This window comes from Lepisosteus platostomus, chromosome 9 (genome assembly GCF_059453375.1).
Source record: "Lepisosteus platostomus isolate fLepPlt1 chromosome 9, fLepPlt1.hap1, whole genome shotgun sequence".
In the NCBI taxonomy this organism is placed as follows: Eukaryota; Metazoa; Chordata; class Actinopteri; order Semionotiformes; family Lepisosteidae; genus Lepisosteus; species Lepisosteus platostomus.
The window spans coordinates 54,003,008-54,030,364 of record NC_142619.1 but is presented as its reverse complement, the minus strand read 5'-3'; the positions used below and the strand labels follow the sequence as shown (position 1 = coordinate 54,030,364).

The following is a 27,357-nucleotide window of genomic DNA, read 5'->3' as shown; positions in this document are numbered from 1 at the left end:
AGGGGGACAGCAGTGTGCAGTGTGTGCAGTGCAGTATATATACCCTGTAAGACCAGGGGGACAGCAGTGTGCAGTGTGTACAGTGCAGTATATATACCCTGTAAGACCAGGGGACAGTAGTGTGCAGTGTGTACAGTGCAGTATATATACCCTGTAAGACCAGGGGGCAGTAGTGTGCAGTGTGTGCAGTGCAGTATATATACCCTGTAAGACCAGGGGGCAGTAGTGTGCAGTGTGTGCAGTGCAGTATATATACCCTGTAAGACCAGGGGGACAGTAGTGTGCAGTGTGTGCAGTGCAGTATATATACCCTGTAAGACCAGGAGGACAGCAGTGTGCAGTGTGTGCAGTGCAGTATATATACCCTGTAAGACCAGGGGGACAGTAGTGTGCAGTGTGTGCAGTGCAGTATATATACCCTGTAAGACCAGGGGGACAGTAGTGTGCAGTGTGTGCAGTGCAGTATATATACCCTGTAAGACCAGGGGGACAGTAGTGTGCAGTGTGTGCAGTGCAGTATATATACCCTGTAAGACCAGGGGGACAGTAGTGTGCAGTGTGTGCAGTGCAGTATATATACCCTGTAAGACCAGGGGGCAGTAGTGTGCAGTGTGTGCAGTGCAGTATATATACCCTGTAAGACCAGGGGGCAGTAGTGTGCAGTGTGTGCAGTGCAGTATATATACCCTGTAAGACCAGGGGGCAGTAGTGTCTAGTGTGTACAGTGCAGTATATATACCCTGTAAGACCAGGGGGCAGTAGTGTGCAGTGTGTGCAGTGCAGTATATATACCCTGTAAGACCAGGGGACAGTAGTGTGCAGTGTGTGCAGTGCAGTATATATACCCTGTAAGACCAGGGGGACAGTAGTGTGCAGCGTGTACAGTGCAGTATATATACCCTGTAAGACCAAGGAGGCAGTAGTGTGCAGCTTGTACAGTGCAGTATACCTGATTAGAGGACTACGGCAGTGTGTGTAGTGTAGTGCACTGTGGATCAGTATACCCTGTAAGAGGAGTAGGGAAGTGTGTCCAGCAACACATGCTCTCTCCTTCCCTCAGCCCGGCCATACAGGATGACATCATTCTCATGGGACTCGCCAGGGTCACAAAGCCCCCCACCTGCCAACACACAACACACCAAGAATTATACACCATATAGCACCCTGGGCACCACACACACTATATTGCACTGATATAATGAGTATTTCCATACCTTACAATACCTTGAGAATGGGCATCATACACAATATAAAGGACTGAGATAATGGGTATTGTACAACCTTACAGTACCCTGAGACTGGGCTTCACACACTGTATCACTATATAGCACTGAGATAATGGGTACTGCACACACTTTATAGTACCCTGGGATGATACCACCAGTTTACAGGGCTAGTTGAGTGAATCACTGCATTTTACTTATTCGATTGACCTGTAATTTACACAGTAGGCCTTGCCATTAAAGATCCCTTGAACAATTCAGGATTAACTGGAATGGAGGGGGAGACCCATGGCCGGATGCCCTGAAGTCGTGGAAACAGAGGCCGGACCTTGGTTGGAGACTTGATGGAAGAAACAAGCAGGCGTGGCCGGAGAGCCTGCAGGGACAGAGACGCAGGGACACACAGGCAGGCTGAGACACTGACCCATGGTGTAGTGGAAGCGCAGGTTGCCGTAAGCAGTGGTGTCCAGGTAGGGAGTGCACACCTTTCTCTCTCCGTCCCGCAGGAACACCAGCGCGGAGCCCGACTCCACATCCCCACACTGCGTCCCCAGCACAGCGCCCCGGATATCCCAGCTGCACAGACAGGGGCAGACACGCAGAGAGACAACAGGGACACACTCAAATCATTAGCTATGTCCTGCGTGCTTTCTGTACACAGACGCCACTCACCCGTCAGAGCATACGCTGTGCCTGCAGCAGCACACTACAGCTATCCCAGCTACTGTATACAGAGCAGACGTTCCTTTTATCTACATTGCAAGGATGATAAAAGCCTCAGATTCTGTACTTCTGTTTTAAATCATGGTGTGGGTTATACGTGAATGTTTTTCATATGAACTACATTCAATCCACCAGCAGTCTGTAAAAGAGCAGGGGAAAATACTACTGCATGTGTTTACGCACCATAGGCCAAGCTTCTCATTAACATTCACAAGAATTGTACAGTGTTCCTTGTACCGAGTCCTCCTCACCCCCCAGATGACTATCTGTATCGTTCAGATAAAGACCCAAAGCATCTTTTATCAACATTCTGTCAGGACAGACACAGCACACCCCGAGAGAATCCTGACAGACACAAACCCGCACAGAAGGTATAATGAAGGTCTTGCTCATTAATGCTCAAAGATCTCTGAAGATACAGCGAACAGCTGCCATGGTCTCTTCATTACACAAACCAATACATCAGGTCTTTCATCATCAACCTAACAGCAGCAGACGGGGTCTCAACACAGCACCTACGATTCCTTTCACATGTCAGTCTGAACTCTCTGGCTTCACCCTTCATTTACTGAGCTACAGTGCCAAAGACTTTATAATGTGCTGAATCTTATAATAACACTGACAGGAGCACTGCATGGCTTAGCTGTGACATACACACAGCAGAAGTGCTGACACACCAAACTGAACCACAAGCATCTAAACCACTGACAGCGATACAGACTATCTTTTTTAAGTTATGAGAAGGATTTGGTGCACACTAATGATTCTTATACCAATGACAGGCTTTCTATAAATTTTGTTTGTTAGTATGAACTTCCCCCGGATTCTTTACAAAGAACATGAAACATGTTACAAACACCTGGAGGTCATTTGGCCAATCCAGCTCATTAGGTAGTTATTACATAACTGATCCAAAGATCTCATTCAGCTGTTGGTTGAAAAAAGCCAAGGAATCGGCTTCAACAACATTGCTGGGTAGATTGTTCCACACTCCCGCAGCTCTTTGGGTAAAGATTAACCAGAAAAAATGAACATACATGTACTACAGTACATTGTCAAGATATTTTTTACTGCTGGGTGGTCTAGTGGAAGGGAACTCCAACTCACAATCTCAATAAGTATACTCTCTTATTAAGGGAGACAGAACTCTGGTGCTTCTATTTAACCAGTTTTTTCATCCAAGGACTTTGGCACTGAATTATCTCTCTACCAGCTTCTAAATTACAACCAGCTAGTGTAGAAAGCCCGCAGCCACAAACACAGCACGATTTCAGTAATACAGAGTGACGGAGACTTCAGTCGGTCTGAGCTGGGTTAGTCATCAGAACCCACCCCTTTGCACTCTCACAAAGAACTCTGATCATCCAAGTCAGCAGCCATATCACCCTGCAGCTCACAACTGGCAGCCCACTGGAGCTCAGCACGTGAGAGCCTGTCAGCACCTGGATGGGAGACTCCTGGGAAAGCTAAGGCTGCTGCTGGAAGTGGTGTTAGTGAGGCCAGTAGGGGGTGCGCACCCTGCTGTCTGGATGGGTCTTAATGCCTTAATATGGTGATGGGTGACGGATGACGGGGACACTATACTGTAAAAAGGCGCCGTCCTTCTGAGATGTTAAACTGAGGTCCTGGCTCTCCATAGTTGTTAAAAATCCCTTTCCTCTAGCTAACACAGATGCCAATTATTTATCTTAATACCAAGACTCAATCACTTTTCTGATTATGCTTAAAACAACACATTGACCCAGCAAAGCACCCCAAAAATATTCACCAAACCAGCTTAACATGGGACCTACAGTACCGAGACTTTTTCAAAGTGTGGTTTCTTAGGTAATACAGATTTTTTTTTCCTTTAACAAAAACGTACAAAAAATAAATTTTGAATGTAGGGCCGAGGGGCAGAGCAAGAAGGCCAACAGACGAGACGGTCCACCGAAATGCAATAAAAAGAGACACCCAGAGTTTCTCATTATCGCATCCTGGTCAGTGAGTACTGCAGAAAGCCTGCAGCAAGATACTGTACAGTACACTATCTGGTGAACTGCCATTCAGCACCATGGACAACGGCACACACTCTTCCAGTCCACACACTGTAAGAGATGGATGATGACAATAATAAAAATAATAATAATTCCTTATATTTATATAGTATTTTATAGCATGGTCCACTCAAAGCACTTGACAGCGCTTTTCATCCTGTTACACATGAAATGTTTAACCCTTAAAAACAATGCTACTGCATATTCCATGGGGGCTCCCCTCCACCACCAATGTGCAGCCACACCTGGGAGATGCGATGGATTCCATAGTGCACCAGTACGCTCCCCACACGCCAGCTCTCAGTGGGGAGGAGAGCAGAGTGACGAAGCCAGTTCAGAGATGGGGGTTATTAGGAGGCCACAACTAGTAAAGGCCAGGGGGAAATTTGGCCAGGACACCATGGTTAACCCTCCTACGTTTGCTGAAAAACACCCTAGGATGTTTAATGAACATGGAGAGTCAGGACCTCCGTTTTTTATCTTATCTGAAGGACAATATATTTTTTACAGTACAGTGTCTCCATCACAATACTGGGGCATTAGGACCCACTCAGACCGCAGGGTGAGCGCCCCCTACAGGTCCCACTAACACCTCTTCCAGCAGCAACCTCAGCTTTCCCAGGAGTCTCCCATCCAGGCTCTGCCCATTCTCACACCTGCGGAGCTGCAGGGGGCTGCCAGACGTGAGCTGCAGGGTGCTATAGCTGCTGGCTAAACATAGGTTTCATTGTTACATTGTTTACACAGTACAAAAAACATGCTGCTCCTGTGAGACGCAAACTGAAACAACACACAAGGAGGAGCTTTTCCAACAGCGATCGATATGAAAACATGGAGCCAAAGGTCTAGGACTGCTTGGCATGCCTAAAAACCAAACCGCACTGACGTATTGTAACGCACGTCTGATCGCCTCCTCGGCCCACACCAGGACTCACCCCGTGGGCAGGCTCTCAAACTCCTCCTCCCAGTAGCTCTGTCCCTCCTGGCGGTGCAGGTCGATGTCCCGGGTCGAGGCGAAGCTGATCCCGGTGCCTTCTGCTCCATGGAAGTACAGAGCATTGCCCTCCGACTGGCAGGCATGCTGCGGTGGGCAAGGGGAGAGGGTCAGTGGTCACGCCCACGAGCCAGCAATACAAATATACTGCCATTATTTCTCATTTCTTTCCATGAAGACCGGGAAGCAATCGTGACACATGCAGCACCTTTTCACAACAACGGAGGTACAATACAGCATAGCTACCTTACAGTGGCTAGAGCTCACATACAGGAGAGGAGTCACTTCCTGCACCTCTGCGGAGCAGCCTGGCCCGGGCAGCCCAGGTGGAGAAATTAGGAACTGTCTCCCCAGTCCAATTAAGGGGGAAATTTTCTACTCTAAATGGTGCCGTGGGATCCTTAAAAAGCATGCGATCAGGATCAGGAGTTAAGCGTCTCATGTGAAGGACGGCACAGCGCTCTGTCACGATACCAGGCACTGGTTCAGTAAGAAGAGAGTCCTCATGCTGCCTGAGAGGTCCATCATCCCGCTTATCAACCTGAGACGCGACCAGAGCAGGTTACAAGAAGGTATCACTGTGTCTAAGGGTCTAAAACATCTCCTCATTCCACTTGATCCAGGACATAACCAGTCCTTGACATAACCAGGTACCTTGACAGTGGCTCCAGGGAAGAAGAGCCAGTTAGCAGTGTCGGGGGGGTCCAGGCTGTCCTCCAGCAGGGGGGGCCGGTGAGCTGTGTTGACCAGCAGCACATTGTCGATGCTCCAGCATGACTCGTAGCCCTCCGGCCCCGAGACGGGCTCCTGGGCCCAGCGCACCCGCGCCCCCTCCCCCCGGGACCGGGGCGGGAGGGCCAGGATGTGGACCACTGTGCTGCTGTTTGAGGGAGCCCTAGGAGAGACGGGAGGTGAGAGAGAGCAGGCAGGTCAGGCCAGCCTGAGGGACAGAGGCAGTGAGAGGGGGAGAGGGAGTGGGGACGAGCCAGGCAAGAGTGGGTGACTGTGCCCGTGTGTGAGAGAGAGAAAGAGACCGAGAGAGGGACCGCGAGATGAACGTGGGAGACGAAGAAGTGAGGAAACAGAAGGGGAAAGAGAAGGAATGAAAGGCGGCTCACAGATGGGGAGATGGAGGGAGGGGGCCGTGTGGTGGCGGGAGAGAGGGAGAGAAGAGGATGGGGACAATGGCCGACAGAGAGAGGAAGAGAGGGGGTGCAGACCTGATCCTCTCCAGGGGTATCCAGTCATCAGAGCTGTTGAGGCTGTAAGACACTACGATGCTGGGGTCGGAGTAACTGAAGCGACAGGAGCCGGAGCCTGAGAGAGACGGACAGACGAGGACAGGGCAGAGGGCAAAGAGGAAGGAGGGACGGAGCAGGGCAGAGAGAGGGGAGGGGGGCAGAAAGAAGGAGAGAGAAGGTTTAAACAAGGTTGACAAATAGCCACACTCTTGCAAGTTACTTTCTTTTCTGCACAGTAGGTGTAGGTCAATTTATTTTCTTCATCACATCTCTAAAGTCCCACTCACAACTGTAGTCCACTGAACTGTCCACTGAAATGAGCAATCAGGAATTATATCCTTTCCCGTGGTGTGTCTGCATCCCTTCAGACAGAGATTAGAGCTACAGAAGTGTACAGTCCTTGGGGCACAACATTTTCTGATTTTTCCCTAAAGGAGTGCCTATTACTTAATTGATCTGAATATTGCTTTAATGAATATGCTTCCCTATTTTCAGCTCATTCACACTTACTGTATGATCCATAAAATCATATAAATCACTTTCGCAAAAAGTGAAAAGAAATTATACACATCATATCAAGCAGGTTATTGGACCGGTTACTCACCCAAAGCGAACTGCAGGACTGTGGCTGTGCTGGTGTTCAGGGGGACAGAAGTCTAAAATGAGAATTAACACACTGAGGGTTTTGATCCAGTAAGTTACAAGACTTACACATACAGTACTTCTCAGCTGTTCACACTCAGATCACAATCTGTGTTAGTAATCCATTCGTAGGCATTCCATTCTAGGACTGATTCTATCAATGAATCTATAACAAGCCCAGTCTGTCTCCCTAGTCCGTATATCTGTCCATGTATTTCACAAAGATCAGTTTTCAGGTTTATGGGGTGTCTTTAGAGCTTGCAGTTGTTATGAAGTGTGGTACTGAATATTAACTATCTCCTGCCAAAGCCACAGACAGCTGCTAGGCCCTTCTTGCAGATAACACCTGTAAAATATTAAAAATATGGACTTAGAAATTTTTTAGATGATTAGACCCTCCTTAGTGTAGAAAGGCCAAGAGCTAATTTATATTCATTCCCAGATTCCAGGGGTGACCAACCTTGGTCCTGTAGAGCTACAGTCCAGATCATGGTTTAAGTCAACAAAACTCCTCAATTTCTATTCCGAGCAGTTTGATTTTGACAACTGAAACATGTTTGCAATTATGTCGTTCAGAAAGCATTTGAAATTAAAATCTGAACATACTGTTGCTCCCAGGGACCACAAGTGACCGTCCCTGACTTAACTGAGACAATAAAATGACTAAACTGATAAAAATGCACTTGTGGTCTAAGTCTTCACAAACCGATGATCTAAGACACCTTAAATCCTTCTCTATCCATCTACAGTATGCACATTTACAGAGCAGACAAGACAAGTATGAATGTTTATTTACTCTAAATGACTGAATATAAATGGCAGCTGGTTATGAACATGGTGAGAAAAAGAAGGCAGCGATAGTTACTAGCTCTCTCTGCCCAAAGGGCTCGCAGAACGTCAGTGCTCTGCCGTGCATAAGGACTCCACACTGCTCCCCCACCTCGCAGCTCTTACACTCAGACCTGCAGTACAGAACAGTGAGCACTGAATCACAGCCTTGAGATGGAGAGAGAGGACAGATTAATACACGCCAGCACAGAGAAAGTCTGATTAGCAATGGATGGCAAGACACTCAGGCCGTGAGTGCTGTCCGGTGGTCAGTGGGACCCCCTCTCTCAGGACTAATCTCTGTCTCCCAGGTTGCGAGTGCTGTCCGCTGGTCAGTGGGACCCCCTCTCTCAGGACTAATCTCTGTCTCCCAGGCCATGAGTGCTGTCCGCTGGTCAGTGGGACCCCCCTCTCTCAGGACTAATCTCTGTCTCCCAGGCCGTGAGTGCTGTCCGCTGGTCAGTGGGACCCCCCTCTCTCAGGACTAATCTCTGTCTCCCAGGTTGCGAGTGCTGTCCGCTGGTCAGTGGGACCCCCTCTCTCAGGACTAATCTCTGTCTCCCAGGTTGCGAGTGCTGTCCGGTGGTCAGTGGGACCCCCTCTCTCAGGACTAATCTCTGTCTCCCAGGTTGCGAGTGCTGTCCGCTGGTCAGTGGGACCCCCTCTCTCAGGCCTAATCTCTGTCTCCCAGGCCATGAGTGCTGTCCGCTGGTCAGTGGGACCCCCCTCTCTCAGGACTAATCTCTGTCTCCCAGGTTGCGAGTGCTGTCCGCTGGTCAGTGGGACCCCCTCTCTCAGGACTAATCTCTATCTCCCAGGCCATGAGTGCTGTCCGCTGGTCAGTGGGACCCCCTCTCTCAGGCCTAATCTCTGTCTCCCAGGCCGTGAGTGCTGTCCGCAGGTCAGTGGGACCCCCTCTCTCAGGACTGATCTCTGTCTCCCAGGTTGCGAGTGCTGTCCGCTGGTCAGTGGGGCATCCCCCTCCCTCTCCAGCAGGGCCTCTACACTTACCAGATGCTAAGATCCAGCTCCCCCTGCTGGTTGGAGTCAAAATCGTCACGGAGGATGACGTGATTTCCATGGATTTCAGCTTTACAGAAGAGAGAACATACACATGGTTACAATCGAGAGGAGGCCATTCAGCTCATTTAACCCATTTGGTAGTTAGTAACTCACTGATCCAAGGGACTCATCCAACGGTTTCCTGAAAGAAGGAAGAGTAGCTTGTTCCATACTCCTACAACGCTAAGAAGTGCTTCCTCCCTAAATTCACCGAAACCTCTGGATTTCAGCTGTATCCTGCTCTGGTCTCTCTGGTGAGAGTGCTGTTCCTAGCGAGGTCTGAGAAATCATTTGGTTCATGGTGACACACACAGGTCACATGAGCTCAGAATACATGTTTCTATCACATTCGCACCAAAACAATAAATATGTTTGACTTGAAATTCACGATTAAGTTTCAAATAAACACGAACAGTATATTTGTGTGATTTTGATTTGACTAAACTGAAGTACTTCAAGATTTCAGCTGCGATGGTCTGCCTGGGTCGGTTGCTCACAGTGCAGTTTAATACTTTGCATCCTACTGTTAACTGTGTCACACATCTTTCTAGACCTCCAATCCCAGTGGAAGGACCTTCTGCAACCTCCTGTCTTATCAGAGCACGCAGGATGGAGTGACCTTTCCTAGCTGACAAAGCACTAGTGACAAGGATAAGCTGTGTTTAATAATGCTGCCCTTGAAGGCAATCATCTCAAATTAATTGGGTCTAAGAAATGGTAAGTATTGATTTCACATCTGTCATGAAATGCAGCCAACGTTTTAGAATCCAAGATCCTCAGCATGTATTACAGTCGATCAGTCTCTGGGTATTTAGATTTTATGCTAAATCAATTATGCCTTTGCCTCACCATTGCAAGAACTCTTATATTTAGTATTCGCAGATAATACACATTGAACGACGAGAGGTTTGGAGTAACAGTGCTTACCTAGACTGGGCCTCAGAGGAGACTCTGTGGGAGCTGGAAGAAAAACACAAGGCAGATTAAATCATAGATAGTGGAACTACTCCAAAGACTGGTTAGGGCGCTAATCTGGGTAGCGGACAGTAGGTGACACTCTTGCTAATCTGGGTAGCAGACAGTAGGTGACACTCTTCTGACTGGTCAGACTAGTTTGGCAACAGGACAGATGTTTGGTGGAGGTCCTGCTTGCCTCAACTGTGAATCTTAAAGAACCCAGGGGTACCTTTCACAGAAAACCCTGCCCACATTTCTCAGTGCCAAATTTGGTCAAAACAGGTCTTAAATTCTGGTGTGTTGAACATCATTCCCCAATTCAACTTAATTGGGTTAAACTCTGTTTTTTATGTATCTACCACCAGCCATGTGTGACCTGAAAAATATCTCAGTAGGACTTCCTGAGATTCCTTAGCATCTGTGACAGTGCTGTTTTAGAATGACTGACAGGGCCAAAGCAATAGAAAGCAGCAGTGTGATGGAGGACCACAGGAGCAGTGTGATGGAGGACCAGAGGAGCAGTGTGATGGAGGACCACAGGAGCAGTGGGATGGAGGACCACAGGAGCAGTGGGATGGAGGACCACAGGAGCAGTGGGATGGAGGACCACAGGAGCAGTGAGATGCAGTAACACAGGAGCAGTGGGATGGAGGAACACAGGAGCAGTGTGATGGAGGAACACAGGAGCAGTGTGATGGAGGACCAGAGGAGCAGTGAGATGCAGTAACACAGGAGCAGTGGGATGCAGTAACACAGGAGCAGTGAGATGCAGTAACACAGGAGCAGTGGGATGGAGGAACACAGGAGCAGTGTGATGGAGGACCAGAGGAGCAGTGTGATGGAGGAACACAGGAGCAGTGAGATGCAGTAACACAGGAGCAGTGGGATGGAGGAACACAGGAGCAGTGGGATGCAGTAACACAGGAATAGTGAGATGCAGTAACACAGGAGCAGTGGGAGGGAGGAACACAGGAGCAGTGGGATGGAGGAACACAGGAGCAGTGGGATGGAGGACCAGAGGAGCAGTGTGATGGAGGAACACAGGAGCAGCGAGATGCAGTAACACAGGAGCAGTGTAATGGAGGACCACAGGAGCAGTGTGATGCAGTAACGCAGGAGTAGTGTGATGCAGTAACACAGGAGCAGTGAGATAGAGGAACACAGGAGCATTGTGATTTAGTACCACAGGACACCCAAACCGGTCTGGTATTGAAACATCCTCCCCACCCTCTCCTTTATTCTGAGCCACAGTATTAAGAACCAAACACCCTGGATTGAGAAAATGGTTACATTTAACCAATTGCTTGCAGACTCTTGGGTGGATTCAGTAGCACGTACTCTGAGCGCACCTGAAAATATAGCCACTGCCTCCTGTGAGCTTTAATCAGCACTAAATCACTAATTCACACTTGCAGAATGTGTCGGCTTGGCTTGTCCAAGATAACTTATGAAGGAAACTTTCCTCGATGATTCACACGGCCTCCCTCCCTCCGTTACTAATAGCGCATAATGGCCGTTTCATGTTCTTTTGATGCTGGAGGTATTGGCAGTAATTCTTCGTTTATAATGGGACTCTGCTCTGCTCTTGATTAAGGGATAGCTGGCAATTAACAGTCATCCCCACTGCTGGCTGCGCTCGCTTGTTAAATGCTGCTCCTTAATCTCTGTCTGCGCTCCCCGTTACTGCGCCCAGGCCCGCTTAAGTCTTTAGTGCTGACTTCTTTATTCTGCCATTAATCTGCCCTGCCACTCTCTGGGGAGCCAGAGCCCTGAGATAACACACTCCTTCGGCACACATAACATTGGCACGTGAGCAATACGGAAGCCTTGCGGGTAGGGCAGAGGGCTGTGGGTTCAAATCCTAAGTCCTTCAGCACGGGGCTTCCTTCAGATCGCTCCAAGAAAACACCTGGCAGTATACACTTAAGTCACCTTTAAACTAGGAGTGATCATGACACCCTAGCCTGAAACATACCAGGCTGTGCCAAATGGAAATGGAAACATTGAGGCAGTAGAAGATGATGTTCCTGATGTTCACTCATCTTTTGAGGGGAACCGTGGAAGTCACAGAACTCTGAAATCAATGTTAATACTCAAGGCGTTTCTGTTCTGACTAGACATTTGGTGGCGTGACAGAACGAGAGAGAGGCCAGCCCTCTCCTTGCACAGGTAGCCTCACCGAGCCAGCACTGGCACACAGCCTGACAACTGCTGGGGCACTGGATTGGTTCATCCGACTGACTGACTGTCAGTTGAACGTCGGAGCCAAAGTGACAATTATTTATAGCAGATTGGAACTGCAGTGAAGGTGTTGAAAGGTAAGCTGTCTGTGTAAGAAAACTGCAGCTCTCAAGAGTCCAGGGGCATCTGAATTTACAGTATGTCCACTGGTGACAAACAGCTGTTCACTACCTCCACCTCAACTGCTGGCCAGTCCCAGCTCACACCCCTGTCAGATAGTGCCCACGATGTCATCTCACCCCCTCTTCTTGAAAAGGAACAGACTGCCTCCCCAACGTACAAAACTCCTTTCCCCTGCTTCTTTTCAGTTGACTGTCTCTGCTCCAGAGGATTAACATCTGATTTAAAGATCCTGTAAATCCCTTACGAAAAGATGAATTTGTATTAAATCTGGATGAGTTTCCGCTCCTGATTAGCATGAACAGTGCAGTGCCTGAAAACTGTTCTTTGAACGTTTTAAAAGAACATCGACACATAGTTAAACCCCTTTTTTGAAATTAATCTTTAAAGGGCAAAATGTCAGATAAGGCTGGGAATTCAGAAGGCCTTCATTCAGGCTCTGTCTGAATCCCGCAGGTTAGAATGTGAAAGCCCACTGTGATGACCTCGTGTTGTACCCCCATTTACTGTACCTACCTGGGATTTAACCTCAAATCTTGGACAAGCACTCAACATGAGAAAAGTAGAACCCAGCCGTCTAGTTATTATTTGTGTGGTGTCTTCCCTGAATTATTCTTGCTGCAATTCTGCTGAAGAGTGATCTACTGCACAATTTAGGACAGCAACTACTGCCACAATTACGCAAGAGTACAATGTATTTGAAGTCAGATTACAAAGGGACCTTACAGTGAGCCGGGTCAATTACAAACTGACCTAAATCACTATTTAATTTGCCATTGTTTCTGGCTAAAGAGTTGCCTCACGAAAACAGAAAAGTCAGTCTTAGTGCTGGTTTTTATTAAACTGGAAAACACGAGGTCATCAAAACAAATTCCAAGTGGTTTAATACACCAGCTAAGAAAAAAACACTGTGCGACTATTACAAAAGATGTTGGAGTTCAGTGCAGAAGCTCTGCTGTTGCAATGCAAATTTGTAGACACCAGGAACCAAAATCTAATGTAATCACAGTGTTATAGTAAGGTTCACTTGTCAGCTTTGGAATTGTGTAATATTCTGATGCCTATAGGAATATAAAACTTTCCCTAACAAGGGTACCTGAAATCATATACAGATCCTAGCAAGAGTGTTTGCAATATTGTGGAAACCTAATGCCTGAATGTCTCATGACATCAAATGACACCTTTCCAGGCACTTTTGGAAATTTAAGTATGACACAGACTCTACATAGACGTAAAAGCAATATATCGCTGTGTTTACAGTCAGCTCAGAAGCTCACAATGACCACACACGGTCATAATGACCACTCTCAAACATACTGTCACACTGACCACACTCAGAAATACTGCCACACTGACCACATTCAGTCATACTGTCACACACTCACTGCCACACTGACCACACTCAGACATACTGACACACTGACCACACTCAGACATACTGCCACACTGACCACACTCAGACATACTGACACACTGACCACACTCAGACATACTGTCACACACTCACTGCTACACTGACCACACTCAGACATACTGCTACACTGACCACACTCAGACATACTGCCACACTGACCACATTCAGTCATACTGTCACACACTCACTGCTACACTGACCACACTCAGACATACTGCCACACTGACCACACTCAGACATACTGCCACACTGACCACACTCAGTCATATTGTCACACACTCACTGCCACACTGACCACACTCAGACATACTGACACACTGACCACACTCAGACATACTGACACACACTCACTGTCACACTGACCACACTCAGACATACTGACACACTGACCACACTCAGACATACTGACACACTGACCACACTCAGACATACTGACACACACTCACTGTCACACTGACCACACTCAGACATACTGACACACACTCACTGACACACTGACCACACTCAGACATACTGACACACACACTCACTGCTACACTGACCACACTCAGACATACTGACACACTGACCACACTCACACATACTGACACACACTCACTGTCACACTGACCACACTCAGACATACTGACACACACTCACTGCTACACTGACCACACTCAGACATACTGACACACACACTCACTGCCACACTGACCACACTCAGACATACTGTCACACTGACCACACTCAGACATACTGACACACACACTCACTGTCACACTGACAGCACTCAGACATACTGACACACTGACCACACTCAGACAAACTGCCACACTGACCACACTCAGACATACTGACACACAAACTCACTGCTACACTGACCACACTCAGACACACTGACACACTGACCACACTCAGACATACTGACACACACACTCACTGTCACACTGACAGCACTCAGACATACTGACACACTGACCACACTCAGACATACTGACCACACTCAGACATACTGACACACACACTCACTGTCACACTGACAGCACTCAGACATACTGACACACTGACCACACTCAGACATACTGACACACTGACCACACTCAGACATACTGACACACACACTCACTGTCACACTGACCACACTCAGACATACTGACACACACACTCACTGCTACACTGACCACACTCAGACATACTGACACACTGACCACACTCAGACATACTGTCACACTGACCACACTCAGACATACTGTCACACTGACCACACTCAGACATACTGTCACACTGACCACACTCAGACATACTGCCACACACACTCACTGCCACACTGACCACACTCAGACATACTGCCACACACACTCAGTCAATTCAGAGCCGTCAGCTGCAGCCCAGAGCTGAGATATAGAGGGACTGTAGGGAATTATAGGAGCTTGCACTGTAATTGTGAGCCATAATTAAAGTGTTTAAGACTCTGAGGGCTTAATGAACTCCAATGAGAACAAGAAGAGAATGGTAGGAGGAGAGGAACCCTGCAGCAGAGACTGGGATGTTATAGGGAAGCAGTCATTGAGGTGTTTAAGAATCGGATATGGATTAATGAGCTAGTATGAGAGGGTGTGACAGTACTGTATGTCTGAGTGTGGTCAGTAAGGGTGTGACAGTATTTCTGAGTGTGGTCAGTGAGTGTGTGAAAGTATATCTGAGTGTGTTCAGTGTGACAGTACGTGGTCAGTGAGTGTGATCAGTGTGGTCAGTGAGTATGTGACAGTATTTGTGAGTTTGGTCAGTGTGACAGTGAGTGTGTGTGGCAGTATTTCTGAGTGTAGTCAGTGTGGCAGTATGTCTGAGTGTGGTCAGTGTGACAGTATTTGTGAGTTTGGTCAGTGTGGCAGCGGTTGTGTGTGGCAGTATTTCTGAGTGTAGTCAGTGTGGCAGTATGTCTGAGTGTGTTCAGTGTGACAGAACGTGGTCAGTGAGTGTGATTAGTGTGGTCAGTGAGTATGTACAGTATGTCTAAGTGTGGTCAGTGTGACAGTATGTGGTCATTGTGACACAATATGGTTAGTGTGTCAGTATGTCTGAGTGTGGTCAGTGTGACAGTATTTCTGAGTGAGGTCAGTGTGTCAGCAAGTGTGTGTGGCAGTATGTCTGAGTATGATCAGTGTGGCAGCGGTTGTGTGTGGCAGTATGTCTGAGTATGATCAGTGTGGCAGCGGTTGTGTGTGGCAGTATGTCTGAGTATGATCAGTGTGGCAGCGGTTGTGTGTGGCAGTATGTCTGAGTATGATCAGTGTGGCAGTGGTTGTGTGTGGCAGTATGTCTGAGTATGATCAGTGTGGCAGCGGTTGTGTGTGGCAGTATGTCTGAGTATGATCAGTGTGGCAGTGGTTGTGTGTGGCAGTATGTCTGAGTATGATCAGTGTGGCAGCGGTTGTGTGTGGCAGTATGTCTGAGTATGATCAGTGTGGCAGTGGTAGTGTGTGGCAGTATGTCTGAGTGTGTGTGGCAGTATGTCTGAGTATGGTCAGTGTGTCAGCGGTAGTGTGTGGCAGTGTACCTCTAAAATGTCCTTCTTTCTCCCTCTCCTCCTTGCTCTTTCAATGTCCTCCTTCCTCCAGCTCTTCCCTTCTCCCTCTCCTTCCAGTGTCATCCTTGCCCTCAATCCCCCTATCACTGTGTTGCTCTCTCTCAGTGTCTCAGGCTCTGATGCTCGGAGTAAATACTGTAGGCTGATTAACTCATTTACAGTTTCTGGACACCTCTGCCAATCACTCTCAGATTTCCACACTCTGTCCTTGTTCGGTTCTGAGCTGCAAACACAGCTGCTCTCTTTAGCTTTCCCCTTAATCTGCTTATTTGTTTCCATACACTGTAACTCATCAGTCCTGAGACACTTACTGACTCCTTACTGAAGACACTCACAGTTCTTATGTATTCTATCCTTGTTTAGAAAACTGCTTAGAGATGCTTAGCTTCATCTAAAGGTATTAACTTCTTTTATTTTCTACAGAATATGAATCCTCTTTACGGATTATTAGCATCATGTAGTTTATGGCATTGAAACAATTACTCTGCTACTGTTTGTATAGCCTTCTTGCTGTAAAACAACAATTCTATTGTAATGCTGCAATAGGCCCCTATATTAACAGCATTTTTAAAATGGCAGTTTTTAGAATGACTGTTTTACAGAAGCATATTACAATCCGGTATTGAAATGTGATTGCTCTACCGTACTTTGTCAATGGTCCAGTTTTAACAAAGTCTCTTTTGCAATACTTTACCTCCTACAGAAGCACAGCTCATTGCTTTGCGGGACCTTTCAGAATGAAACATTTGCAATATAGATAAACAGATGTCTTATCACGTCATTTTTCAATCAAATGATAGACTGATGACGTGGGAACGAACGTGTTCTGGTTTAAGTATTGCTGGACTAGGTGGACAGATGCAGAGTCACAAGGCAGTTTAGTGAAGGTTTGAAAAGGAGTGTTAATTTGTTACGAAAAAGGCAGTTTTCCTGAGAACTCCAAAGAAGACACATGCTCGATGTCTCCCTCTGTGGTGCTTTGAATCTAATCGGTTTTGCAGGAAGTTTTATAGTCTGAGTACAGCTCTGGTCACCCTCTGTTACTAACATGAATGTCTGTTTAAAACAGACTATTGCATACAGTATGCATTAGAACTATAGAAAATACTTCCACATATTTCAGCTGTTTTGGAAATGTCACATACTGTACAACAGGTTTCTGTTTTATGGTGCACTCAGGCTAGGTGAAGAATAAACACAGGTCGGGTCAAGAGCCACAAAGTAATGTGGAGGACAGTACAGGACCTCCCACTTTCTGAGTCTTTTGGCTTATCTTATAACTGAGGTCTCAATTGCTTACCCGGATTCTTAACTGAACAAATGATGCGCTGTCTTAATATTGCAAATCTTTATATAGACTCCTAACTGTCTCTAGTTCTTTCAGATCTCCAGTTCATCAAGCAGGGTGATCACTATTAACGTGCGACTTTTGATAGATCTGAAAACAATGACAAAAGTCCAACTAGTCAACTGATTAGAAGGACTGACGTCAACTGGCATGATGAACAGGAAGCAGTGGTCCCCCCTGCAGCGGGACTGAGGTCCTGCCTGCAGTACCGCTGCTGCAGTTTAAAGCCAGAGTGAAGCCAGCATGTTCTCAGTGCAGACACAGGTAGTGGGTAGGTAGTCACCGCTCCTTCCTTCAGAGAACTGCAGTGTTGCTCCTGAGGCCAAATCACCTGGGACTGTCATCAGGACCCAGCCAGACTGCCACAGAATGAGACGTGGGAGGTATGTGGGGATGGAGCGGGGTACTGTACTGTATATATCTGATGGGTCCATCTATTTTATTCAAACGTTCAAGAAAAACTTTCTTTGCTTTTTTTCCGTTCCCTAAAAGCCTTGGAATTTTGATCCGTGTGAAAGGCAGACCGGGGCAAAGAGTCAGGGATAGGGAAGGACAAGACAGAGGAGAGAAAGGGGGAGAGTCGTGGTACTCAGGAGGTCTGTGCTCTCTATCTCTCATGCCCCCGGCACACTCCTGCCTCATTTGTAATTTAAATTTCCTGACTGCGCTCCGACAAAAAAGGGGACAAATTATTCTCCAGCTGGGAATTAGGCCCTAACGAAGACAGCTTCCCTCTCTCTTCTCTCTTTCTCTGCAGACGTTCCTCACTATGTTTGATCTTTCTCTGACACTACCCTGCGATTTACGACCTTCAAGTATTCTCATTAATCAATCCCCCCTCCACACACCTCAAGTCCGGGCTGCTGGGAACGATTTATAACAGCACTTCACTTTCCTCTTCTTCTGTCTGACTTCCATCTCCATAGTCTCCGTCTCTTGCTTTCCCTGCCTTTCATTCTTTCTCTCTTTCACTCCTCTCTGCTTACCTTCATCACTCTCTCTCCTTTCATCCTCTCATCTCTCTCCTCTACTATTCTTCTCTCTATCCTAAGTGAGTTACTTAACCTCTTCAGTCTTTTTCCTCTCATTTGCGTGTATTTTCTTGTCCTGTCTCCTCCGAGTGTGCAGTGAGTGGTTGTTTGCACCAGTGCTCACAAAAGGCTGGAGGATCTCTCCTCAGTCTGCTCTTGAAGTAAGTGGGTGGTTGTGTGTACTAATCCTGAGAACATACTGGTGGATCTGCTCAGTCTGTTCTTGAGCGCAGTGAATGGCTGTACAGACACCTCATGAGAACAAGCTGCAAGATCGCTGCTCAATCTGTTCTTCAGGTCAGTCAATGGTTGTGAAGAACAAGCTGCAAGATCCCTGCTCAGTCTGTTCTTCAGGTCAGTGAATGGCTGTGAAGAACAAGCTGCAAGATCCCTGCTCTGTCTGTTCTTCAGGTCAGTGAATGGTTGTACAGACCCCTCATGAGAACAAGCCACAAGATCTCTGCTCAGTCACTTCTTGAGCCCAGTGAATGGTTGTGCAGAACAATCCTGAGAGTCAGCAGCAGGACCTCTGCTTAGTGTACTCCTGGGTCTTTCTGTCCCCGTTCCCCTCGTCTCTCTCAGTGCCTGCTCTGCAGGACAGATAATTCAGTGCATTGCAGCCCTCTCTCTATCACTTAAGCCAGTACACCACAGCATGGAAGAGTTCCCTGCTCTCTCCTCTCTATTCCTTATTTCCCTCTTTTTCCCCACTGTTTTTCTTCAGTTTCCCCTCTCACTCCTCTCATCCCTCCCCTGTCTGTCCCACATTATCTCTCCGAGTGTGCTGTACGACAACATCCAGCAGCCCAGACCTGCCATGCTGTTCAAGCCCTTTACATTTGCGAATTACAGCGAGACACACTTACCTCCCTGTTCACACAGCTGCTGGGCCAGGGCGTCCTTGAAGATGATCTGTCCTCGGTGAGTGGCTGTGGCCCTGAGAAAAAGGAATCGAGAGGTTAGGGTCACCACTCAACACACTGGACGAGAGCACTGTCCAGGGCAGGCACAACCTGGGGCAATTCTGACACAACAAGTGGTGGCGTTTTCAACATATAGTGAAAAGGTAATGAGGAGGCATCTGCTTTTCCATGCCAGGACTTTGGGCTGATGTGTGTGAGCAAGAGGTGCACAGATCTGATGCACAGACTGGTTGTAAATGGGCTTACAGGAATGGTGATGCCCCCCCTTCCCCTGTGACTGTTGTTTTTCTGAAATTCTCTGCGCCTCAGAGTCTGGCTTCCAGCTGACCCAGCTTTGAACTGTCACTCACTCAGAGCCTTGAGTGCACCAAGGCAGAGCCCTCCACAGTCCTGGACAATATCGGGGGCAGCAGCAGCCTTGGCCCAGCCATTACACTTGGGCCAGTGCAAGGTTTGGAAACAACCAATTCATACTTTATTGAACATGCTGCTGTTTTAAGATATAAGGATTAACTGGGATGCAGAACTGCAAATGAATGGAGTGGAAGACCCACGATCACCTGTCCCTCCTTTTAAAGCCATCCTGTCCACAGACTAGTCATTTTCATTCTACAAAGAACCACCATGTTCGCTATCAATTACTGTAGTTGAGACTGAACAGAGAGAAGCTGACCCTGTTCCTGTGAACCTGGATCCTCACTGACCACAGAGAGACAATTAAACAAAAGCATCTGAAAACTATGTCATCTCGTTCACTTCCAAAGTAGTTTTTCACATACTTTTAAGCACTTCATCCAGGAACAGGCAAGACTTAGAAGAGGTTTAATTTGGGTGCTCTAGTTCTTGACACTATGTCATGCTCGACAGGGACTCCCAAAAAATGAAAAACCAAATGAATATTAAGTGTCAGTTCCTTTAAGACTTTCTTCATTACAAGGACCCTATGAAGCCTCTTCTATAACTCTTCAGTGCATGGGGTTGCAAATTGATATAATAAAGACCCTTATAATATCCGATTAGGAGAGAACATTATCAATAACCTGGCAGGAAGAGGCCCTGAGAAATGATTCATGATATGGTTGTCATCTGAAGTCAGATATGTGACATCCATAAATGCATTATTAATGGCTGATGCAGCGTTATCACAAGTGCATAAGAAACAATATTTGCACCCCATGAAAGACAGTGCTGCCATCTCTTCTCCGGCAGTCTTCATCCCTGTGTGATCACAGCACACCACCGCCTCAGCCGAACAGCCTTTCCTGGGAACACCTCCCCGACTTCCAGGATCCTGGAATCACAGAATACCTGCACCGTGTTTCCCCATTTCCAGTGCTCCAGCACACCGCGGCTTGGTTGATGAAGAACAATATGTGTACCCGACCCTCTGCGCATCTGTGTTCGCCAGACTCATTAGGCAGAGCAAACTTAGGGGAAATTAATCACTTAATCTCATCAGCGATCTAGCCTGTAAACAAGACAGCGCTGCCAAAACCGCTGCGGTTGGCTGACTCCTGGGACAAGCGAAGGTCTTGGAGTGAGAGATGGGGGCGATGTGCCAATGTCTCACACAGACAGGGTCACAGACGTTGTAGAAACCCTGCCACAAAGTATTCGTTTCAGATGATGACCGGATGGCCGATCACCTTCAGCTGCGACTCAAACAAGTAGCACTCAGTACTATTTTCATTCAGGTTTCATTTGGGAAATTCAGGTTAATTCAACGTGTTTGTGCACATTCCGTAACCGGCCGTCAGGGTTGACCCATTTAACTGTGAATCCTGCAGGATCACGCAGCGACAGCCATGCATTCATATTTTTGTTGCCCCCGCACAATCTCTGTTCCTGACACAACACATTTCCACTATGCAGGATTCAGTCAGTTGTATAGTTCCAACCACTGGGCAACTCTTGAGTGAAACTAATGGAAATAAAGCAAAGAAGAAGCTTCCCCCCGACCCCACTTAAGCAAGGAGAGATGAGCAACACAGGGAAAGGAGAAGGAAAAGGAGAGTCAGTGGTTATATTTACAGCAGCTACAATGTGCTTTATTTTAGGAGGAAGAGATCTCATTAATTCGGGTGGCAGAGCGACTGGGCAGGTCTGTATTGCCTTCAGCCTTGCAGGGCAGCCAAGAAACAAGACTGATCGTCTCAGGCCACGGTTTTCAGAGCAGCTTGGATTAAGCTCTATTAATCTGTCATATAAAAGTTAACTGCAGCACCTCATCAGTCCCGGAGAGCACAGAAAATTTACAGGCTGCTCTGGTGACTCTGCAGAACTCTTGCTCAGAGGAGGATGGATTGATAGAAAGAGCAAGTGTTCTTACGACAACAGTGACAGCCACAGCTGGGCTCAGAATTTACAACAGATTCATTAGTTTTACCACTAATTTCTTACCGACACTGTTATCCAAAGCAGCTCACATTTGCACCCATCTGTACGGCAGGTTATTTGGCTGGGTGAAGCACCTTTTCAAGGGCACAGCAAAAATTGTCTGTATGGTTATTCATTTATGAATCCACAACCTTGATTACTGCAGCAGACAGCAGAAGCTTCCTATGTGCATGTTCAAAGCACTGAAAGAGAGCTGTTCACACAGTGAAACAGAATTAGACTTTTGCAACAAACAAGTGCCTCTGCAGGTGCATTGAAGCCATTAGTGCTGTGTACTTGAACAGAACTCCCTTTGGGTCACCACTTAATTTTGAAGTACTGAGCTCCACCATGGGGAGACGTCACAACTGGAGCTCATCCTCTGTCAGCCCAGGTAGTGAAGAGAGTCTGCAGGGCACAGCACAGGGTGCCATTTATTAGGGTCAGCCTTGGACTGGCTCCCTTAGGCCTGGATTCGTTAGCTCAGCTGTAAGGGTCAATAAAAAACCCAGCTTGTGAGTGGCTGAGGAAACCTCTGAGGGGCGATGTACTCAGAGTGGCTGTGATGTGCTGAGTGATCTCTCACCTAGCACATCACCTGGCACATCAGGACATCAGCTGAGTGTGCCGTTATCCATCTCTGGGTCTACACAGAGCAGTGCCGTGTTTCCAACACTTGTTTCCAGATTTCATTTTTAGGCACTAGCTGGTTCAAAAAACAGTCCGGTTATCTGGACAAAGACCAGGGCTGGGGTACATACTGCTCACCAGGCCTCCCTTCTGAAAGGCAGCAGCCATGTAGATATCCAAGCAAGGGAAGAAATGGGGTGAAGAGAAGGAAGTGGAAAAATAGCCACATTTTGAAATCGAATGAAACTGGAGTGAGACAGACTGGCTCCGCTGCAGCGAGAATAATACTGTCAGAAAGACCTTCCTGGCGGGAAGGGGGTGGCATTAATATCTCCTACAGACAACCCCTCCTCCCCCCGTCGCTACAGAGATCGCTGGCTTTTATGGGTGTCAAGGCATTTAAACATTCATCTTGCTTCATGAATAATGAAAAGCGCCATCGTTAATTAGTCACCAGCTCCTGTGCAGCGGGCGACGTAAAAAAAAAATTTAATTACATCCATATCTCAGAATTGGTTAAAGACTAATTTGAGTATGGTGGTATTTATGAATAAAACATTCCACGTAATGAACAGCAGGAGGGCATGTAGGAACAAGGCGCTTAAATATTTACTAAACAGAGCACTCAGGCTCTGCGTGCTAACGAGCCAGCAGACACACGGCGGCCTTGCAGCCCACCGAGAGGGAGCAGAGCCCCCACAGTCTCCCCTGCAGAAGAGTGACCGTCCTCACCCGAAAAGCACAGACACAAGTGCTCCATCTCCGCTGACCCCTGGACACACGGAGAGCCAGGACACCACCCGCGAAAGGAAACGGGTGCCCCTCTGATTAAACACACCCGCAGAAAGGCAGGCTTCGGAGTCCGCTGAGCCAGCAGAAGCAGAGGTGCGTTTCACTGGGATCGGCCATGCGAACAAATCAAACCCGCACTGTGGCTGCAGCGCATGCAAATCGCGGTGCTTGAGCTTGATCACCATCAGGATCTAAAATGCTACAGTACGTGATGATATACTGCCTACCTCAAGTCCTACAGTATATAAAATGCTGGAGGGTAATCTGAGACGCACGTAGCCTGAAACCTAAGAAAGGTATACAGTATCAGAAAGGTTACAAACAGAGAGAAAGCCATTTGGCAACTGAGTAGTTACAGTAATTAAGATGCTGACTGCTCCAAGGATCTCATCCTGATGTTTCTTGAAGGAAACCAGGGTATCGGCTTCAACAATATGGCTGGGCAGCTTGTTTCATACTCCCACCGCCCTTTGTGTAAAGAAGTGCCTTCTGTTCTCAGTTTTAAAGGCACTTCCACATAGAAGAGGTCTGTTGGGTTGACTTTGTCAATGCTTTTGTGGATTTCAAAATTGCATCACATCTCCTCATACTCTTCTCTATAAAAGACTGAAAGGTACAGTTCCTTCAGCCTGTAGGTTAATCCTATTACGCCTCAGAATGTACCTGGATGCTCTCTTCTCTGCACAGAGTCCAGAGAAGCAGTATTCTAAACAAGGCCTCAGTAGTCTATTGTACTCTTTTAATATACCATCCGTTGATTTAAATTGCATGATTTTAATATATGACCTAGCATATCGTTTGCCTTTTTAATGGCTTTCTCATTGTATCTGGAAGTTGTAAATGATGTGTCAACATAAACACCTGTCTTTTTGATAAGTCATCTCTTTAAGATCAATGTTTCCCATTTTGTATTTATAATTTATGTTTTTACTGCTTGCAGCAATAACTTGCACTACTTTAAATGTCATCTGCCAGGTTTTTGCTCAGTCTTGAATTTAATTTAAATCGTTCTGAATTTCATTTGCTGCTTTTGCAGTGTTTGCTAATCTTCCTAATTGGGCATCACTTGCAAACCAGACTGACTATTCCAGAATCTAGATCATCTATATAAATTAGGAAGAACAGTGGTGCTAGTACAGAACTGTCACAGAAGTGTGCTACAGTGTTGAGAGGCTCTGGACTCCTGACTGCAGGCTTACAGGTTCACGTCCCAGCAGGGAATACCACTGCTGTACTCTTCATCTGGGGACTTCACCCAGATTGTTCCAACAAACCAGCCAGCATAACCAACATGGTCATACAAACAAGACCGTTTTTAAGTTGCTCTAACCTTTAAGTTACATTGGATAAAAGTCAGTCAAAAAACGAGTAATAATGGGAAAACCAGAGGCCTTTGTACGTGAAGCTACTTGTAGCAATTGTGAAATCTTACGTGCTCAAACATCCCTATCTCACCGTCACTCTGTTCATGTGTTATCATTTACAGACGGGTCACGACAGATGTCAAAACCGAAACGAACACTAAATAAATGAATGCTAATTCACGCCTCATGCCATTCACGGAGTCGTGGTGGCGTGAAATGCTGGGCACAGAACCCATCACCTTTGAGGTGGAAGAAGTGAACTTGCTGCTCGCTTTGAAAAGGGAACAATGACAGTGCTGGTTTGGGGGCAGCTGGACTGGGAGTCTGGCCATGCTTGGCGGTGCAGTGGGAAGTATAGCGGCGCTGGGGCCCGGGGTTCAACTGTAGACTTGGGATGCTACTGTATGTGAGAGGAGTCTGTATCTTCTCATGGGTTCACATGAGTTTCCTCCGGGTGCTCCTGTCTCCTCCCACAGTGCAAGGACATATTGGTAGGTTAACTGGCTACTGGGAAATGTGGCCCTGGTGTGAGCATGTGTGTGTTTGTGTCTGTGTGTGCCCTGCGATGGCCTGGCATCCTGTCCAGGGAGCATCCCGCCCTGTGACTAATACTTGCTGGGATAGGCTCCAGCTCCCCTGCATCCCTACATTGGATGAAGCAGTTAGAAAACGAATGGATAATTCTAACTATTACCTGCAGGTGGTTCTAATGACTCTCAACAGAAAGCGAACAAACGTGAATGAAGTGTCTAAAATCTCTCCTGGTTTTCAGCCTCGGTCGCTGTGACTCCTGTCGTTTTGCTCCATCAACGGCCAGAAGGGCTAAATGCTCCCAGCTGTACAATAATTAATCACCTGGAAGTAAGAGACCCGCCCAATTAACCTGCTGCGCGGATGTGCCTGTGAGGCTGGGACTGGGGTGACAGTCATGTCAGTGAGATGAAATGGGGCTCCTCTCTCCCCCAGGCTGCAACACAGAGTGAGAGGGGTGATCGTGCATGGAGGAGCAGAAAGTGAGATCACACCGATAGTAGCTGGTGTGAAATCAGGGGACGCCGGGCCTGCAAGACACATGTTCAAACCCGATGTACACTTAGTACTAAAAGCAGATGAACACGCGTGCACACACAGCCAGTCCCACTGCCACACTAGAGCCCACTTCACATCACTTCACACGCAAAATCAAAGTGGAGGGTAGGGAGCAGCTGTAAAGCACAGGCGCGTCGAGTGGGCCCTGCTTCTCCCAGGCAGCCCCTCACTCCAGTCCCCCTCTCCTGGCTGAGAGGGATGATTAGCACGGGAGGCTGGTGTGTTTGATTTCACGTTCAAGGCCACAGTGAGCAGCACCCCCAAGACCCCATTCCCCAGTGAAGTGTGACAGCTCCCTGCAACCCCAAAACTCTCCTCAACAGACTCTCCATCAGACCGCACCCGAAACATTTCCAGGGTGGGGGTTTGAATTATAGACCCCAGTCTGGGGTCGTCTCTCTGCCAGCCCAGCAGAACGCACAGTATGATCAGGGGACAGCTGTCACTCAAGGAAGCGGGGGGGAGGTGAGGCGTGTGCACCAGAGGGTGGGGAGGAGGGGGTCCGGGAAGCAACACGGAATCAGAGCCTGGAGATTGACAATCGAGGTGGAAAGACACTGACACACGCTCATGCACGCATGACAGGCTTGCTCAGACGCTGCTGTGTGATCGACACGCCGATGACATGCTCTACTGATCAGCGGAGGCATGTCACCCCCTCGTTCCCTCTCCAATTAGCGCCCCCCTCCACCGAGGACCACTCGCCCAAACACCGGCCACCCCAGCGGCAGAGCACACGGCTCTGGGTGAGGGGTTGTCAGAGACAGAGGAGCACACAGGAGAGTAGCCCCACACCAGATCAGCCAGGGCTCCTGCAGGAGTCTTTCAGCGCTCCCACAGCGGTCACTCGCAGGTTTGGATCACAGCGGCCCCTCTGGCCAGAGCTCATCCCGGTTTCCATGGCGTCAAGAAAGCGGGGGAGCACTTCCTCCCTGGATGGGACGCCAGTCCATCACAGAGCCCCCCCCCCCCCCCAGGAACTGCTGGGTCCCCACATACACAGCTGTATGTGGAGGGTGGAGGGTGAAGAGCCTCACCCGAGGTACAAGTGGACGTGACACGAACATGGGACATGAACCCGCAACCTGCCAGCCAGAGACCTACCCACGGCACCCTGCTGCCCCCCGGTGACGATGTGATCGAGTCTAAAACAGAATCGCAGCCCTGAAAACCGCCTGCTAGCTGCAGCAAGTGAGCGAACAGTGCGCGTGTTGCAGGAAAGTGGAAGTGTGAGTGCGGATTCCAGCACGCCTGGAGCACAGTACTCCTGCGGCAGGACGGAGCAGACGAAAAGGCAGCCAGCGAGGGAGCGCGCGTGCGATCAGGAGTTTGTTCTGAACAGATGGCGCTGGAACGAGGAGTGCGTAATTACAGCACAGCCTCCATTCCTTTTCAATTACAGTTAACAAGACGAATGCCTGCATGCCTTTTTTTCAAACTCAATTCCCCCTTTTCTCCTGGATTGTTCAAGTGCGCCTGGTCTCTGTCGAACATGCCGAAAGAAAGGATGCAGGTTGCTTTGCCATCGCAGACCCCCCCCCACTTCTCCGACATCTCCAGGGAACAGTTTCGGAGACGGACAATTAAAGCAATCTCAGTCACAGCAGATGCTCGCGCTCCGCGGGGGGAAGACGACAACACACAACAAAGCGAAAAAGGAAAACAAAATGCACCAAAACAGAAAGGGGTAGAAAAGAGAGGGATGAAAAGGGAGGAACGTATATGTACTGCGTCTCTCTCACACGGGGATGGACACG

The 27,357-nt window shown here is 47.9% G+C and overlaps 1 protein-coding gene across 1 annotated transcript in view; it reads right to left on the bottom strand.

The window, feature by feature from the left end:
- The window catches only part of reln (reelin), a 186,768-nt gene that overhangs the window by 82,692 nt on the left and 76,719 nt on the right, over positions 1–27,357 (bottom strand). Inside the window, 10 exon segments of the mRNA XM_088645617.1 lie at positions 1,005–1,120; positions 1,648–1,799; positions 4,918–5,063; positions 5,631–5,871; positions 6,197–6,293; positions 6,822–6,873; positions 7,725–7,821; positions 8,699–8,777; positions 9,677–9,709; positions 19,293–19,363. Coding sequence (XP_088501743.1) covers positions 1,005–1,120; positions 1,648–1,799; positions 4,918–5,063; positions 5,631–5,871; positions 6,197–6,293; positions 6,822–6,873; positions 7,725–7,821; positions 8,699–8,777; positions 9,677–9,709; positions 19,293–19,363 — 1,084 coding nt within the window.